Source organism: Pseudorca crassidens, chromosome 19 (genome assembly GCF_039906515.1).
Source record: "Pseudorca crassidens isolate mPseCra1 chromosome 19, mPseCra1.hap1, whole genome shotgun sequence".
Lineage (NCBI taxonomy): Eukaryota > Metazoa > Chordata > Mammalia > Artiodactyla > Delphinidae > Pseudorca > Pseudorca crassidens.
In genome coordinates, this window is record NC_090314.1 from 5573359 (window position 1) to 5590431 (window position 17073).

The window sequence follows — 17073 nt, forward strand, 5'->3', positions numbered from 1 at the left end:
CACTGCGCCACCAGGGAAGCCCTGTTCAGTAGCTTTTTTGTGAAGGCTTTCTCAAATTTCCCTGTCAGAATAGCTTTTTCAAGTCCTTATATGTACCTTTTTTTTCTTTTGATTTAGTAAATTATTTTTTATTTAACAAAATTTATTTATTTATATTGAAGTATAGTTGATTTACAATGTTGTTAATTACTGCTGTACAGCAAAGTGATTCAGTTATACATTTACATATATATATATACACACACATTCCTTTTAAAAAATATCCTTTTCTATATGTAACTTTTTATAGAACATTTGTGGAAGAAGACACTTTGAGTTTTCAGAAAGTAGGTTGAACAAGTTAGTCAAAATTAATACAGTTGTGAATATTACAAATAGTGATAATTACTATTATCAAGGGTAGTTTTGCAACCTTTTTACGGGACTTTAGAACATTTCTGACAGTTTCAAAATTTTCTTAAACAATTATACTGGGGGTGGTGGTCTAACAATTTGTTTGTATATGTGAACTTAATATTTTACTTTTTAAAACACTTTTAAACTTCTTATAAGTTTCTAATTTATTTCCAGGTAATCATATCTAAATGTTTTTTAAAAATTGAACCAAAATCTTCTGTGGTTAGTAAAATGGCTTTATGACTTTAAAACTCAAGGTAAGTGGAACTTTCAATGGATTCACAGGGCTAGACAAAGATTTGAATTCAGGGTCACCAAAAAAGAAAACTCTAGAACCCAAGGACTAAAACCCAGCTCATTTAAATGTCCAATTCAATTAAGGTGACAGGAATTTTTTTTAGGCAAAAAGAAAAATGGAGAGAATATAACACCAGCAGATCTGAATAAAAGAGAATATTAAAGGGCATTCTTTAAGTAGAAGAAAAATAATCCTAGGTAAAAGTTCAGAAATGAAGAAAAGAATGAAGAGAAAGAGAAGGGAAACATCGGTAAATCTGAACGAATATTGACTGCATACAAATTAATAATGAGATTTGACATATATAGAATTAAAATACATAACTTCAATAATGTATAATTGAGGTTAAACTGAATAAGCTGTTCAAGATTCTTGTACTGTTTGGGAAAATCTGTAACCACTAAACAAATAACTTAAAAATTTATAATTACCAACTGATTACAAGGGGAATAGAAAAATAAAAGATGATAAATCAAAAGGAAGGCATGAATGGGAAGAAAATGAATATAGAAAAGGCAAGATACTCTCACAGTTAGAGGGTAGATTTAAACATTATATAATTGTATTATATACAAAATGGATTAAAAACTCCAGAAGAAACAGATTGTCGGATTAGTTAAAAATTAACAAAATGCAATTATAAGAAAAATAAAATACAAAGATACATAAAAGATGACAGTAAGCAGATAAAAAAAGATATATCACATATACAATAAAAAGAATGATGCTATAGTAATATTAGTATCAGGCAAAATAGACTTTAAGGCAAAAACAATTAACAAAGATAAAGAAGACACTTCATAATGATAAAATATCCAATTTACCAGAAAGATATAACAATTCTAACTTTGTTTTTACCTAAGAACACAGCTTCAAAATACATAAAGCAAAAATTAAAAAAACTAAGACACAGACAGATCTGTACTCACAGTGGGAGACTTAAAAAAATATTTCTCAGTAACTGATAGAATAAGCTGACAATCAGCAAGAAGATAGACTTCAGCAACATAATTAACAAACCTGACATATCTAGAACAGCACTCAGTACCTATATACCACACATTTTTCCAAGTGCACACAGAATATTTACAAAAATTGGCCAGGTGGCAAAGCAAATTTCAAGAAACCTGCAAAGAGTGAAATCATACAGAGAATGTTTTCTGACCACAGTAGAACTTAAAACAACAAGGTTATTAGAAAATCCCCATATGGTACAAAATTAAGGAAAATACCTCCAAATAACCTGAGGGCCAAAGACATCACAATGGAAATGAGCAAATACTTTGAACTCAATAATTATGAAGGTGTTACATAAAAAAAGTATGGCAGGGCTTCCCTGGTGGCGCAGTGGTTGAGAGTCCTCCTGCCGATGCAGGGGACACGGGTTCGTGCCCCGGTCCGGGAAGATCCCACATGCTGTGGAGCGGCTAGGCCTGTGAGCCAGGGCCGCTGAGCCTGCATGTCCGGAGCCTGTGCTCCACAATGGGAGAGGCCACAACTGTGAGAGGCCTGCATACCGCAAAAAAAAAAAAAAAAAAAAAAAAAGTATGGCAGTCTCGATAGCCTTAAATACATTAGCAAAAAAGAATGGCTAAAATCAATAAGTATCCAACTCAAGAAGTTAGAAAAGATCAGCAAATTAAACCCTAAGAAGGTAAAAATAATGAAAGAGAAGAAAGTAATGAAACAGAAATCAAAGACACAGTAGCAAGGATTAAAAATTATTTTTTAAAAGTCAAATAAGATTGATAAATCCTAGCAAGACTGATTAAGATAAAAGAGAGAAGACAAAAAATTTAGTATCAGGAATGAAAAAGGAGACATCCCTTCAGATCCATAGAGTCATTTAAAAGATAAACAGAGGATAGTATGCCCCTAAATTTAAATTTTATATTAAGTAGATCAATTCCTAAACACAACTTATTAAACTGAAACAAAAAGAAATAGGAAATATGAATAGTCCTACAACCACAAAAGTAATAGAAGCTGTAATTAAACACCTTCCTCAATAAAAGCTTTAGGCCAACATGGTTTCCCCAGTGAATTCCATGAAATTTCTAACTTCCTCTCTCTCACAACTCTTTTCTTTTTTCTTTTTCTTTTTTAAATATTTATTTATTTATTTGGTTGCACTGGGTCTTAGTTGCAGCATGCATGTGGGCTCTAGTTCCCTGACCAGGGATCGAACCCGGGCCCCCTGCATTGGGAATGTAGTGTCTTATCCACTGTGCCACCAGGGAAGTCCCTCACAACTCTTTCTTGTCCTCACTGTAAGCTGATGGCCTTGCTTTGTATTTTATTGAGAATAAAGAAGCTATCATCATAGGATGTCTCAATCTTCTCACCACCAGTTGACCTATATCTGCTCCCATCTTCTCCATCCTGCCTAGTGTTACTGCAGAAGAGGTGGCCTCCCTGCCTATCAAGGGTAAATCTCTCCTTTTCCATTCGTGATTTTATCCCTTTTCACTTTCTCAGACACTTTAGTTCTCCAGTGACCCTACCTTTGTCTTGCAACATCAATTTCTCCCTCTCCACTGGAACATCATTCCTACCAGCACTTAAGCACGTCAGAAAAGCTTCCATCTCAAAAATAAAAGTTTTCTTTTTTTATTTCTTCTTTCTTCCAGCCACTGCCCCATTTCTCCTTCCCTCTTCATATGGAGGGGGGCTTTCTCTAGAGAGCCATCGAAACTATCTCCAATGTCTACCTTTCACTCACTCTCTAAAAATACATATATAATATCTGAGATATAAAAATAATATATGTAACACATGTGCAAGTTATGGATGGCATCACAATAAAATAAATATGCAAATGATCTAGAATCCATTATTCCTTTCCATCTCCACCATCACTCTAATCAAAGTTACTGTAGTCTCTTGCCTAGACTATTTTTTTAATTAAAAAAATGTTTTTTGGCTGTGTTGGGTCTTTGTTGTGGCGCGGGCTTTCTCTAGTTGCAGCGAGTGGGGGCCACTCTTCGTTGCGGTGTGTGGGCTTCTCATTGTGGTGGCTTCTCTTGTTGAGGAGCACAGGCTCTAGGCGTGCAGGCTTCAGTAGTTGTGGCACATGGCTCAGTAGTTGTGGCTCACAGGCTTAGTTGCTCCATGGCATGTGGGATCTTCCTGGACCAGGGCTTGAACCCGTGTCCCCTGTATTGGCAGGTGGATTCTTAACCACTGCGCCTCCAGGGACATCCCTGCCTAGGCTATTTTAACTACCCCTTTACTATTACCTGCTTTATGCCCTTAAGTTCAATTTCCATGAACAGGGTTATTTCCCAAAGATCCTTGATTAAAACCTTTCAGTGCTTTCACACTCACTTTGATTAAAATCCACTCTCCTTACCATGGTCCACAGAGTCCTGAATAGGCAGTCTCCTGTCTGACTATCTTATTCTGTACCAGTCTCTCTCTCCTTATGCTTCAGTCAGGCAGCTTCCTCAGAGTTCTAGAACTCAGTACATTACGTTCTGCTGCATGGAATGCTCTTCTTCTCCTCTTGCCTTGGCTGGCTTCTTCTGACTCTTCAAGTGTCACCTCCTCAGAAGCCTTCCCCGACCACACTATCTGAAGGAGGCACCCTCATCCCCATCCAAGTTACTCTTTCGTATCTTCATGGCTAAGTTATTATGACCATTATTTAGCGTGCTTTTGTTTATTTACTTGTCAATTATCTATCTCTCAAAATTTAATCTTCATGAGAGAAGGGACCTGGTCCATCTTACTGCTGTAGACATAGTACTTAACTCAGTTCACAGTATACAGATAAGTATTAAATATTGATTGTTTAATATTAATAGATATTGGTTAAATAGATAAATACTATATTTTGATTCTCAACTGATTTACTGTTTGTATTCTCAATTAGTTAAGATTCTGGAGGACAGTAGGAGGGTTCCTCTGAAGTTTCAGCAGGCATGCAAGTGAAGAAAGTTAAATAATTAGTCAATGGGTTTAGCTTAAAAGAAATCAGTGGTGATCCTTAAGAAAGCACTTTCAGGAAAGTTAATGAAGGAAGAGATATCAAATAATGGTTAAACAAATGAGAAAAGTGTAAGGTTAAATGGAGAAGACAGACTGAAAGGGATATTTTATGCATGTTTGAAGGAAGGAACAATTATGAAAATCATGTTCCCAAGAAAGTAAAGTAGGATGTGATGGGAACTAGAAGTAGAGGGCAGAGATGGCAGGAGAGGGAAAAGGAGAGGTTAACAGAGGGAGAGAGGGAGGGAAGGCAGGAGGGAGGGAGGAAGGGAGGTGTAGGGAGAGAGGAAGAGAGGGGGAGAATCCTTTCCTTTGAGATAGCTTTGAGCAAAGATAACTCCCAAAATATTTCAGATGTTCTGCTCCATCCATGACCTACTGACTTCAAAGAAATCCCATCCTCCTGGTTCTTATTAACTCACCTGAATAGCGGGTTTTTGAAGTTTCTCTCACTACCACCCATGGTCCTTTTCCATCCTCCAAATGAGATATCATGTCTGGTTTGGAAACTGCAAGCCCTGTTCAGAGAAAAATGAATAGGATTTGATTGTGCCTATGAGCAAGAACTAGGGCCAAATTCAGTCTCAGCTCCTGATCTTCTGTGCAGAGTGGTTACCACAAGAAGTTTTAGGGGTGCACTGTCCAATGCAGCTGACAATAGCCACCTACGGATATTTAATTCTGAATTTAAGTTAGTTAAAATTGTATAAAATTTAAAATTCAGTTCTTCAGTTGCACTAGCCAGATTTCAAATTCTCAACAGCCACAGTGTAGAGCCTGCTACACTGGAAAGCACAAATACAAAACATTCCCATCACAGGAGAACACTCTACTGTACAGCAGTGTTGTAGAGAATTACAAAGGTACCTCAAAGAAGCTCAACATGATCCCAGATTTGGAGATAACCTCAGTTTAGAAAGAAAATAGACATATTTGTTCCTTTCTTTCTAGAGATACTGATAAGTCTTATGGAAGTGACTAGAAAAAACAGTCTTAAATAGGAGGGACTGTCAATAATCTCCAAGATTCCAAAGAAATATGTATTTCTTACTCTACAATGGGTGAACCACTGAGTTAAGAGCAAGAGACAGCATAATTCCCAACAATATGCCCCTAAGATTATGAGATTTTAACGCTTAAATTCTAACCCAAAATTCAGTTAAGTACTTTAGAGGGTCTGTATCTTCAGTAAACCTGGCCCAGTGGGCAGATACATAAACCTGGAGGTTACCCTTACCCAAGGAGACAAGATTCCTATAATTCTCTAGCATCACATCCTTGTGCAGTTTCCTCTGTGTAGGGTCCATCAATCTCCACTCTTCCAATGTGAAGTCTATAGCCACATCTTTAAATGTCACTGATTCCTAAAATAAATACAGAGATCACTCAGGGACTGTACAGTTAGACCTATTAGGCAGATTAATACATACAAAACTGGGGAAGAAAACTAGAAAACTAGTAGTTTCCAGCCAAATCATTTTTCCTCCCTCAAAATCCTGCCTTATGTATAATATCAACTTTTTCAGTTCTATTCTATAAAATATGGCTTAATAAAAAACACAGTTTATCATTCAGATTGTAGATATAGAATATTATAAGCTATCTATCTGAGAAAGAAAAATAAGAAATTGTGGGACTTTGGGGAGCTTCTCTGGTCAAGATATAAAATATATGTATATGTGCTTGTAAAAAAAATCAAAGGATGAGCCATAAAATTGTTTTAATGGTTGGTTATCTATTGGAGGAAGGGGGAAACAGAGTGAAGAGGACTGGAATAGAAGCTAGATTCCCTTGAATATTTATTGTTTTTTAGATTTGAATTTTGAACCATGTAAATATATTATTATAAAAGAAAAACTAAATAAAAAAGCAATTTCTAAATATTAAAAGTAAAATGAAACCAGCTGGTAGCATACACATTCATCAGAGAGGAACTATTTTGAGTATCTTTAAAACATAGTAATTTTTCTGTATATCTCTTGTGAGATATATCCTGAGGAGAAAAAGAACTGTAAAAAACTAAACAACACATTTTCAGTAACTAATCATTATTGTTGGTGGCAGTGATGGAAACGTTATTTTGTAACTGTTGCGTGTGTAGTGTTGGATAAAGCAAATCAGTATTGATATCATTGAGAACTAATAAATTTGACATGGGAGAAAGAAGATATAAATGTAATATCAATGAGATTATGTACAATGAGATTATGTACAATCCAATATTGCATGGGAAATATCGGTATAAACTCATGAAGTATTTTAAGGAAAACAGGCCACATACTTCCTATCTCCGGCCACTCAATAGGTTTAGAAACAATAACCAAAAAGGTACCATTATGCAGTCTAGACTGTGGCCCCTACAGATTACTTTCTGCTACAAGAAACCAGGGCTTGGAACTTTCTGTCAAAATAAAAAGCAAGGGGGCTTCCCTGGTGGTGCAGTGGTTGAGAGTCTGCCTGCCGATGCAGGGGACACGGGTTTGTGCCCCGGTCCGGGAAGATCCCACATGCCATGGAGCGGCTGGGCCAGTGAGCCATGGCCGCTGAGCCTGCGCGTCCGGAGCCTGTGCTCCGCAACGGGAGAGGCCACAGCAGTGAGAGGCCCGCATACCGCAAAAAATAAAAAAAATTAAAAAAAGCAAGAAAACTATCAAAGACTAGTACTAGGATCATGTCTGAGACTTGTGAGACAACTTCAAGAGGCTCTCACTGGCCAAAGATGGGACAATTTGAACATCCATAAGAACAATAACTGTAGTGGGCTTCAAAAATATCTAATACATTTAAAATTATGATTTCACTATAAAACTCTAAGGATACTCATTGATCATCTTTGGAGAATGCCTGGACACTGGTAAATAAAGAGAAAGAATTAACCCTTTGCCCTTCTTTTCCTATGCAAAATACATATAGTTTGCACAGTAATAAAATGTAATCAGATGGTCTATGAGGGGAGGTTTCTCTTTATGGAAGTACTCCAGCTAATATGTGAACATGGAATGAAAAAATTAGAATATCACCATTTTGATACCTCTAATGAATTAAAGGATTATCAGTGGCTAACACACCAAAGAGGCTTCAACTAGGCATTATGTAGCTTCTGGTAGTAGATACCAGAAATATGAAATACCAATGCCAAAAAATTTTTAAAAAATCAAAATCTGAATCTGATCAAACCTCTAGATTTAACTAACAATATAAAGGAAATACAGGAGACAGAAGTGCATGTTAAAAAAAACCCATGGGGATGCAATAAATAAAATCCATATTGTGACAAATTCTAAATCAATGCTGTCCAACAAATATAATGCAAGTCACAAATGGAATTTTAAATTTTCTAGTAGTCACATTAAAAATAAAAAGAAACAGGTGAAATTAGTTTTAATAATATATTTTAGTTAGTCTAATATGTACAAAATATAATTTCAACATGCAATCAATGCAAAAATTATTAATGAGATAATTTACATTATTTTTTGTATTATTGATGTGTATTTTAAGTTAACAGTACATCTCAACTTGAACTAGTCACATTTCAGGTACTCAACAGCCACATGTGGCTAGTGGCTCCTGTATTGGACATCACAGCTCTAAAATACAAATGACTTGGTTTCTTCAATAAATGATTACAAAGGGAAAAAAAAGAGGGAGGGGGAAACCTCTAGATTAAAAGTGACCTAAGAGACAATATCAGCTAATATGACTCAACTGGGGAAACAAATACCAAATTAATATGTGATAATATTAAGGCTTACTGTTCATTTTTAGCTGTAATTATGGTATTATACTTAAAACTAAAATAATCTGTTATAGATATATAATGAAATATTTATAGATGAGATTATATAATGTCTTGGATTTGCTTCAATAAAACCAGTGAGGGAGGGTAGTATTACAGATGAAATATGATTGCCATGGGTGTTAAGTGTTGAAGGTTCAATGGGATTCATCAAACTACTCTCTCTACTTTTGTGTAAGTATGGTTCATATTATTTGTCAGGTACTGATACGAAGGCTTTTAATGTAATGATTGAATCTTCACAATAAGGAAGCTGCTATTTACAGATAAGGAAAGTGAGGCATCGAGAGGTTAGGTGCCTTGCCTAAGTTCACAGAAGACACAAAGTCTCGATTCAAATCCAGGCAGTTTGGTTCCAAAATTCAAACTCATAAGCACTATACTCTATGATCTGGTAAATTAAGAACCCTACTTAGCTGACTAATCAGGCAAAGATCTCAAGTTAGACTGTATTTGGCTAAGGTATGCTCTGTATCGGAAGAAACAGATTTCCTCTGGAGTGTTTTTCTGCCATACAGATATGTATGCTTATCAAATGGTTTAAATCTTTTTATTTATTAGGACCTCAAAGTTTGTGAAGCATGTTTTATATAATTCTACTAACAATAAAACATGGCTAATGTGAGCGATAATGACAGTTCATAAACTGTTAATATTGTTAATCACTTCACACAAAACTCAAATTATAATGAACTTACTGCGTTTGTTTTCTTTTCCCATCTGGAGCTAAGCCCCAGGAAAAATCTAAGAAGGCCCTCAGCTCTCACCTCTGGCTACCTTGAGGCTCTGCAAGCAAGAATTGAAGTATGTGATACAGGATACTTTATCATTAGGAATTATAATGTGACCATCTGTCAAATTAGAGCTGCTACCACTGAGAGAAATAAAATCTGTCAAAATGACGCTACCAGCCCTGGGGTTACCACACCTAACGAGCCAGATGGTTCTTATGGTGAACTTGCAATGTGCTGGAACATTAAGAATTAGTGCAGTAAAAGAGATGCCGTCTCTTCATTCCCCTTAGATACAATGCCAAGTATTACCTTTACCAATTCTTGTTCTTCTGCCTGAAGGTGAAGATCTTCATTTGGCTGGGGAACTTCAGGACTCTAAGGGGATACAGGATAAGATCACTCAGTGACAGGCTGCCTATTACCTACAACAGAGTCTCAGCAAGCACCACCAGTCCACTGTGGATGCGGTGTATATGAGATCACCTCTTGTACTGTATTATTCAGGGATGAAATTAAGGTCCCATAGCAACATCCAAACATAATCTTCTTTCACCTCATTTGAGACAATGACACACACAAGACTGAGAAAGATACAACTGCATAATTTTTAAAGGGGACTTTTAACAAATAACCTATCAAAACAAAAATAAACTTATAATAAGGGGTCTTAGATGCTACATAATTCTTTTTCCTATGAGGATGAAATCTGTTTCTCAGAAATAATCTATCTTGCTCAAGAATAACATTCAAAACCTACTAACAGCATCTGTTTTCTACAACTGAAAGATCATGTCTGGGGGTTGGGGGGGCCTGTCTCAGTACTCTTTCAGAGAATATTTCAGGGACCTCTCACAACATTGCTTTCTTCCAAATATTAGACACTATATGCCTATAAAGACCTGATTTCATAAATGAAATGAAATTTTACTATACCTTCTAGTAGTACTTACTGATTTTAGATTTTTAAAAGTTATGGGTAACAGAACTATTAAATTTCATTGAGAAAAATGTTATCTTAGTTCTTCCCTTTCAAGTTCTTACCTTAAAAAGTACAAATATTCAGGGGACTTCCCTGGTGGTGCAGTGGTTGAGAGTCCGCCTGCTGATGCAGGGGACACGGGTTCATGCCCCGGTCCGGGAAGATCCCACATGCTGTGGAGCGGCTAGACCCGTGAGCCATGGCCGCTGAGCCTGCGCGTCCGGAGCCTGTGCTCCGCAACGGGAGAAGCCACAACAGTGAGAGGCCTGCATACCGCAAAAAAAAAAAAAAAAAAAAGAAAAAAGAATCCACCTGCCAATGCAGGGAACACGGGTTCGAGCCCTGGTCCGGGAAGATCCCACATGCCGCGGAGCAACTAAGCCTGTGCGCCACAACTACTGAGCCTTCGCTCTAGAACCCGCAAGCCACAACTACTGAAGCCCGCGGGCTTAGAGCCGGTGCTCCGCAACAAGAGAAGCCACTGCAATGAGAAGCCCGCGCACCACAACGAAGAGTAGCCCCCACTCGCTGCAACTACAGAAAGCTCGTGCACAGCAACGAAGACCCAACGCAGCCAAAAATAAATATGTTAATTTTTAAAAAAAGTACAAATATTCAGCTTCCAAAAAATTAAGGATGATGTGAACCTCAACCTCTGATAATTAGAGATGTGTTTGATCTGGCCTATACTAGACAAATACTTTAGATCTACTGATAAAGTGAAACATTTTGGCTTTCATTTATCTTTTCAAGGGTATGTCTTAAGAACTATTTACATGTTTTATATTCTTGCTACAAAAAATAAAAGATCACTACTACAAGTTATTATGGATAATTTCTGTAACAAATTATATTTGTTGGTACTACCTTTCTTCTGAATCTCCTATTTCAAAAAGTCACTTCTAAAACACAGCTTTAATCACATTAATACCCACCTCAAACACATCCACACACACATACATATATACACTTAAATGTCTTCAGGGAAACATGAAAAGATTCAGCTTAATTATCTAAATTCCAGTCCTATCTTTCACAAATTTCCATCTTGAATCACTGGCTCACTCACTGTTCTCTGCCTCAGAGCCTTGCCTTCTCACCTGAAGTACCCTCACAAATAATTTACAACAATTTAAATCCCACTTGTAACTGGGTACCAGCTTAAATCTAACCATCCTCATGAGCTTTCCATAACCGATTCAGCCCATACTAATATCCCATTTCTTTCCTTACAAAAGCACTCATCAGCTTTATCATACTGCTCAGTAACTATCATTCACCTAAATAAATTATGTAACTATTTCTTTTGTATGCCTTACCTCAGTGAGACTGTAAGCACCCTACAGCCAAGCACTGTGTCTTAAACATCTTCTTTCTCTCCATGTCATCTATTAAGCTTGATCACTTCTTAATGGGTAGAAAAAAGGAGAACACTAAGAGTGGACACAAGGGGAATGGTCCCTATGAATTAAGGGTGTGTATATGTATGCACATGTATTGTTTTGTTCAAAATTTCCTAAACAAAATTTTCCAATTGGAAAATAATCCATTCTACTACCCCATAAATAACTGAAATTTCCTGGGAACAATACAAAGCTAATGTCATAAGTAAATTTTCCAGACTGCCTATCATATCTAAAGATAGCACAGATTTTTTCTGCAAGATTACGTGTCTTGATACTTGTTTCAATATGCATAGTGAATCTTCCTATAGATTACAAGCTTTACTATGATGAACCAAATTTTCATGGATCAAACAACTTGACTCAGTTACCAAAGGGAGTGTGGGTGAGGTCAAGTCACACGACTTCAGGAAAAGTAGTCGTGCTCTCAAAGCAGGACAACAGGTCAGAAGCAGAGGAAACCCCAACTTACCAGAGGTCCAACTGAAAAAACCACAGCAGCCATAATCTCTTCCTCTGGGCTCCCCTCTCTGGAAAGAGTGGAGTCCTGCAAAGACATATCTAAGAAAGAGAAATAAGCCATGAAAACCAATCCTGCCTTGGAAATCTGAGACTTACCAAGTTGAAACGTTGACATTACAAATAAGTATGACCTTGCTAAAGAACACAAGATTAACCTGCGCGATCGGCGAGGAAATATGATTCTTACCAGTGTAGAGCTTGAGATTTTAATACCACGAAATGTAGTTACAGTTGGCAGATCAGACATTTTACAAGGAACTTTGAAACTACTTTCTCACTTGACCGTCATGTCACCCAATGGAAACTAATTCCCATTCCACCGGTGAGGAAGCTGAGGCTTAGGAAAACTAGACTACTGATATTTTACCCAAGCTGTGTAGGGTCCCAGAACAGTCTAGTTCCAGGCCACGCCTGCCCCACTACTTCAACTTGCTGGGAAAAATAATTCCTTCTTCCCTTGCCACAATCACCGCCTCCTCTAACAGTGGAATAATCCAGTAATCTCTTTCTTCCCGTCCTTCCTTGGAAGAGTGAACTCACTAAAACTTCCACAGGTCTCTGCTCCATGTAAAGAGAACACCACAACTCCAAACTTAAAAGATATTAGAAGTCTTGTACATGCCTCTCTCAATCTCATATTCAAATAGCTCTTTATCTATCCTTTCTATATCAGGCAAACCCAAATAGAAAGGAAGTAGGGATAACAATAATGATATAAGAGAAAGTGGAATCCAATGCACAAAGCACTGAGCAGTAGTTCTTTTATACTGAAAATAGTTATATGCCTAATAAAGGCTTTACACTGTGGAGACACAGGGTGGCAGAGATCTTGTTCAGATACCCCAGGCATTGATTCTGCCTTCTGTCTTTGGTTAAAGATATGGCCTTGCTGATGCTGAGTTTGGTTTGAAAACAAGAGCCTGAGGTTAGTAAACATTCTCTTAACAAGTGCATGGTTGCAGAATGATGCGGCAAGGCATATAAAAGGGCAGTGGCACAGTGAGAAATGAGCTTTCCAAATCTTGTGAAATTCTACTCTTTAATAAGAGTTTCTTAGAAAGTTTGACATTCTCACTACCCAGTAGAGCTTTTGGGGCCCAAAGGAATCTAGGCCGAATTATGCTGAATCTGTCCCTGCCTTATATGTACAATTTGCCTCCATTAAGAATCCACATCCGGCCCAGTGGGAAAAAAAGAAAAAAAGAATCCACATCCAAGAGCTTTGTGTTCAAAAGTATAAAGACCAGCGGCATCAACACCACCAGAGAGCTTGTGACACATGCAAGACCTCAGGCCCAACTCCAGAAACTACCGAATCAGAATCAGCCTTTTGTTAAGATCTCTAGTGATTCATATGCGCACATTGAAGTTTAAGACACACTGATCTAAAATAGATCATTCCAATAAATTGGACAACCTAGAAGAAATGGATAAATTCCTAGAAACAGACAACCTACCAAGCCTGAATCATGAAGAAATAGAAAACCTAACAGACTGATTACTAGTAAGGAGACTGAATCAGTAATCAAAACTCTCCCAATGAACAAAAATCCAGGACCATATGGCTTCACTGGTGAATTCTACCAAATGTTTAAAAAATACCAATCCTGCTCAAACTCTTCCAAAAAGTAGAAGAGAACACTTCCAAACTCATTTTATGAAGCCAGCATTACCCTGATACCAAAACCAAGCAAGGGTACTACAAGAAAAGAAAATTATAGGCCAATATCCTTGATGAACACTGACACAAAAATCCTCAAAAAATATTAGCAAACTGAATTCAACAATGCATTAAAAGGATCATGTACCATGATCAAGTGGGATCTATTTCAGGGATGCAAGGATGGTTCAACATCTGCAAATCAACAAATGTGACACACCACATTAACACCATGCAGGATAAGAATAATATGATCCTCTCAACAGGGGTAGAAAAAGCATTTGACAAAATTCAACATCATTTATGATAAAAACTCTCAACAAAGTGGGTACAGAGGATATGTACCTCAACATAATATATGTTATGGGAAGCCCACATATTATTGGAAGTTCTAGGCAGAGCAATTAGGCAAGAAAAAGAAACAAAATACAACCAAATCAGAAAGGAAGAATTAAAATTGTCACTATTTGCAGATGACATGATTTTATATATAGGACCCCCTAACAAATCCTGCCAAAAACTGTAGGAATTAGTGAACAAACGCAGTAAAGTTGGAGGATATAAAATCAATATACAAAATCTGCTGTGCTTCTATACACTAATAATGAACTATCACAGAGAGAAATTAAGAAATCAATCTCATTTACAAATGCTTAAAAAAAGAATAAAATACCTAGGAATAAATTTAACCACGGAAGTGACTGGCTGGCATACATTGAAAACTTAAAGACATTAAGTGGAAAGATATTCCATGCTCATAGATTCGAAGAACTAATGTTGTTAAAATGTCCATACTGCTCAAAGCAATCTACAAATTTGAGCCAGTATGATCAAAATTTGCAAGGCATTTTACACAGAAGTAGAACAAGTAATTCTAAAATTTGTATAGAACCACAAAAGACCCCAAATTGTCAAAGTAATCCTGAGAAATAAGAACAAGGCTGGAGGCATCATGCTTCCTGATTTTGAACTATATTACAAAGCTAGAGTAATCAAAACAGTATGGTATTGGAAAAAGAAGACACAGATCAATAGAACAGAATAGAGTACAGAAATAAACCCACACATAAATTTACAATTAATTTACAACAAAGGAGCCAAGAATATACAATGGGGAAAGAACTGTCTCTTCAATAAATGGTGTTGGGGAAACTGGACAGCGACGTGCAAAAGAATGAAACTGGACCCCTAACTTACACCATACACGAAGATTAACTCCAAATGGATTAAGTAATTGAATATAAGGTCTGAAACCATAAAACTCCTAGAAGAAAACATAGGCAGTAAACTCCCTGACATCCATCTTGGCGATGACTTCTCAGGCACCGGAAGCAAAAATAAACAAGTGGGACTACATCAAACTAAAGCTTCTGCACAGCAAAGGGAAGTCCAGAAAATGAAAAGGCAACCTATGGAACAGGAGAAAATACTTGCAACTCATATATCTGATAAGGGGTTAATACCCAAAACATAAAAAGAACTCATACAACTCAACAGCAAAAAAGCAAACAATCTGATGTAAAAAATGGGCAGGGATGAATAGATATTTTTCCAAAGAGTACATACAGATGGCTAACAGGTACATGAACAGGTGCTCAACATCACTAATCATCAGGGAAATGAAAATCAAAACCACAATGAGATATCACCTCACACCTGTCAGTATGGCTATTATCAAAAAGACAAGACATAACAAGTGTTGGCAAAAACATGGAGCAAAGGGGACACTTTGCACCACTGGTGGGAATGTAAACTGGTGCAGTCATTATGGAAAACAGTATGGAGATTACTCCAAAAATTAAAAATATAACCACCATATTTTCCAGCAATTCCACTTCTGGGCATTTATCCGAAGGAATAGAAAACACTAACTCACAAAGGTATCTGCACCCCCTGTTACTGCAGCATCATTTACAACAGCCAAGACGTGGAAGCCACCTAAGTGTCCACTGATGCACGAATGCATAAACAAAAAGCGGCACATGCCCACAGTGGAATATTAGCCACAAAAAAGGAGGAAATCCTGCCGTTTGTGACAACATGGGTGGACCTTGAGGGCATTATGCTAGGTGAAGCAAGTCACAGAAATAACGTGCAATCTCACTTATATGTGGAACCTAAAAACAAAACATCCGAGACTCACAGAGACAGACTGGTGGCTGGGAGGAGGTGGGAAAATGGGTGAAGGTGGTCAAAAGGTACAAACTTCCAGGTATAAAATAAGCCAGTCCTGGGACTATAATGCACAGCACGGCGACTAGAGTTAACAATACTGTGTTGCGGGAATTCCCTGGCGGTCCAGTGGTTCGGACTGGGAGCTTTCACTGCCCTGGCCCGGGTTGGATTCCCTGGTTGGGGAGCTGAGGTCCTGCAAGCCGCGCGGTTCAGCCCAAAATCCTAAAAAAAAAACCCCAAACTCCCCAAACTGTGTTGCATATTTGGAAGCTGAGCCGGCAGGAAAGGCTGCCTCCATTTCCCAAAGGCAGGAGAGGGGGGCACCGGTCAGAGCGCCGCTATCGAACCCCAGTCCCTCCGCTCGGGTGCAGAGCCCAGGATGGAAGATCTTCCTCCTGCAGCTCGCCTGCTTCCCGCACCGCCCTTCTCCTCCCTCAGTGCAGGCGCGGCCCCGGGAAGAGGGGAAGGTCCAGTGGCGCGCCCACCCTGCCCGGCCCCCCGACGCAGCGCTGCCAGGCCGCAGCCTTCTGAGGGAGGTCGGCCCCAGGCCCCTCTGGGGTGGGCGGGTCAGCTCGGGGTCTGGGGCTCCGCCGGGAGCGGCCCCGCCCCGGACGCCGCCGGGAGGCGAGCGCCGAGCGCCGAGGGAGGGGCGGCGGGGCCCCGGCCGGTCGCCCGGGTCGACGAGTACCTGGCGGCCGCCTGAGGACAGGGCGCTCGCAGAGCAGTGCGGGAACTCTTCCAGCAATGGCGTCGGCGGCCGGGCGGCCGCGGACGGCAGTGCGCCTGCGCAGCCGGCGGGGACCACGGCGCCCAGAATCCTCCGCGCCGCTACTCTACTCTTTCGTCGCCTCTGTGCCTGGGTCTTTGAATTGGCATCGTTGACAGTTCGTGGACCTAAAAAGTTCTTTCAGGTTGAGAGGCCACGACTGTGTGTCAAGCACTAGCACTAGCGACACAGAAGAATGACACAGCCCTTGCCTCGCAACACTTCCGTGTGACTAAAGAAAGAAAGCCATTGAGAGAACAGAGAATCTCCTGCAACAAATTAAAGCCCCAGACGCTGGGGTCCGGGGGAGTTGCGTGTCCAGGCTTCTGCCTGTCATTAAACTTCTTGATA

The 17073-nt window shown here is 38.8% G+C and overlaps 1 protein-coding gene across 4 annotated transcripts in view; it reads right to left on the reverse strand.

Moving 5' to 3' along the window:
• The window catches only part of ZNF624 (zinc finger protein 624), a 29888-nt gene extending 13156 nt beyond the window's left edge, over nt 1–16732 (reverse strand). Inside the window, exons 1-6 of one of the 4 annotated variants that reach the window (XM_067715324.1) lie at nt 16645–16694; nt 12072–12160; nt 11516–11603; nt 9527–9592; nt 5922–6048; nt 5107–5202 (exon numbers count right to left, since the gene is read on the reverse strand). In XM_067715324.1, the coding sequence (XP_067571425.1) occupies nt 5107–5202; nt 5922–5991 (166 nt within the window). In that variant the 5' untranslated portion in view covers nt 5992–6048; nt 9527–9592; nt 11516–11603; nt 12072–12160; nt 16645–16694. Of the gene's footprint in view, nt 1–2223; nt 3851–5106; nt 5203–5921; nt 6049–9181; nt 9270–9526; nt 9593–11515; nt 11604–12071; nt 12161–16644 lie in introns of those variants that run through there. The other 3 variants (XM_067715327.1, XM_067715323.1, XM_067715326.1) reach the window with 3 other exon arrangements.
• Between the last annotated feature and the right edge of the window lie 341 nt (nt 16733–17073).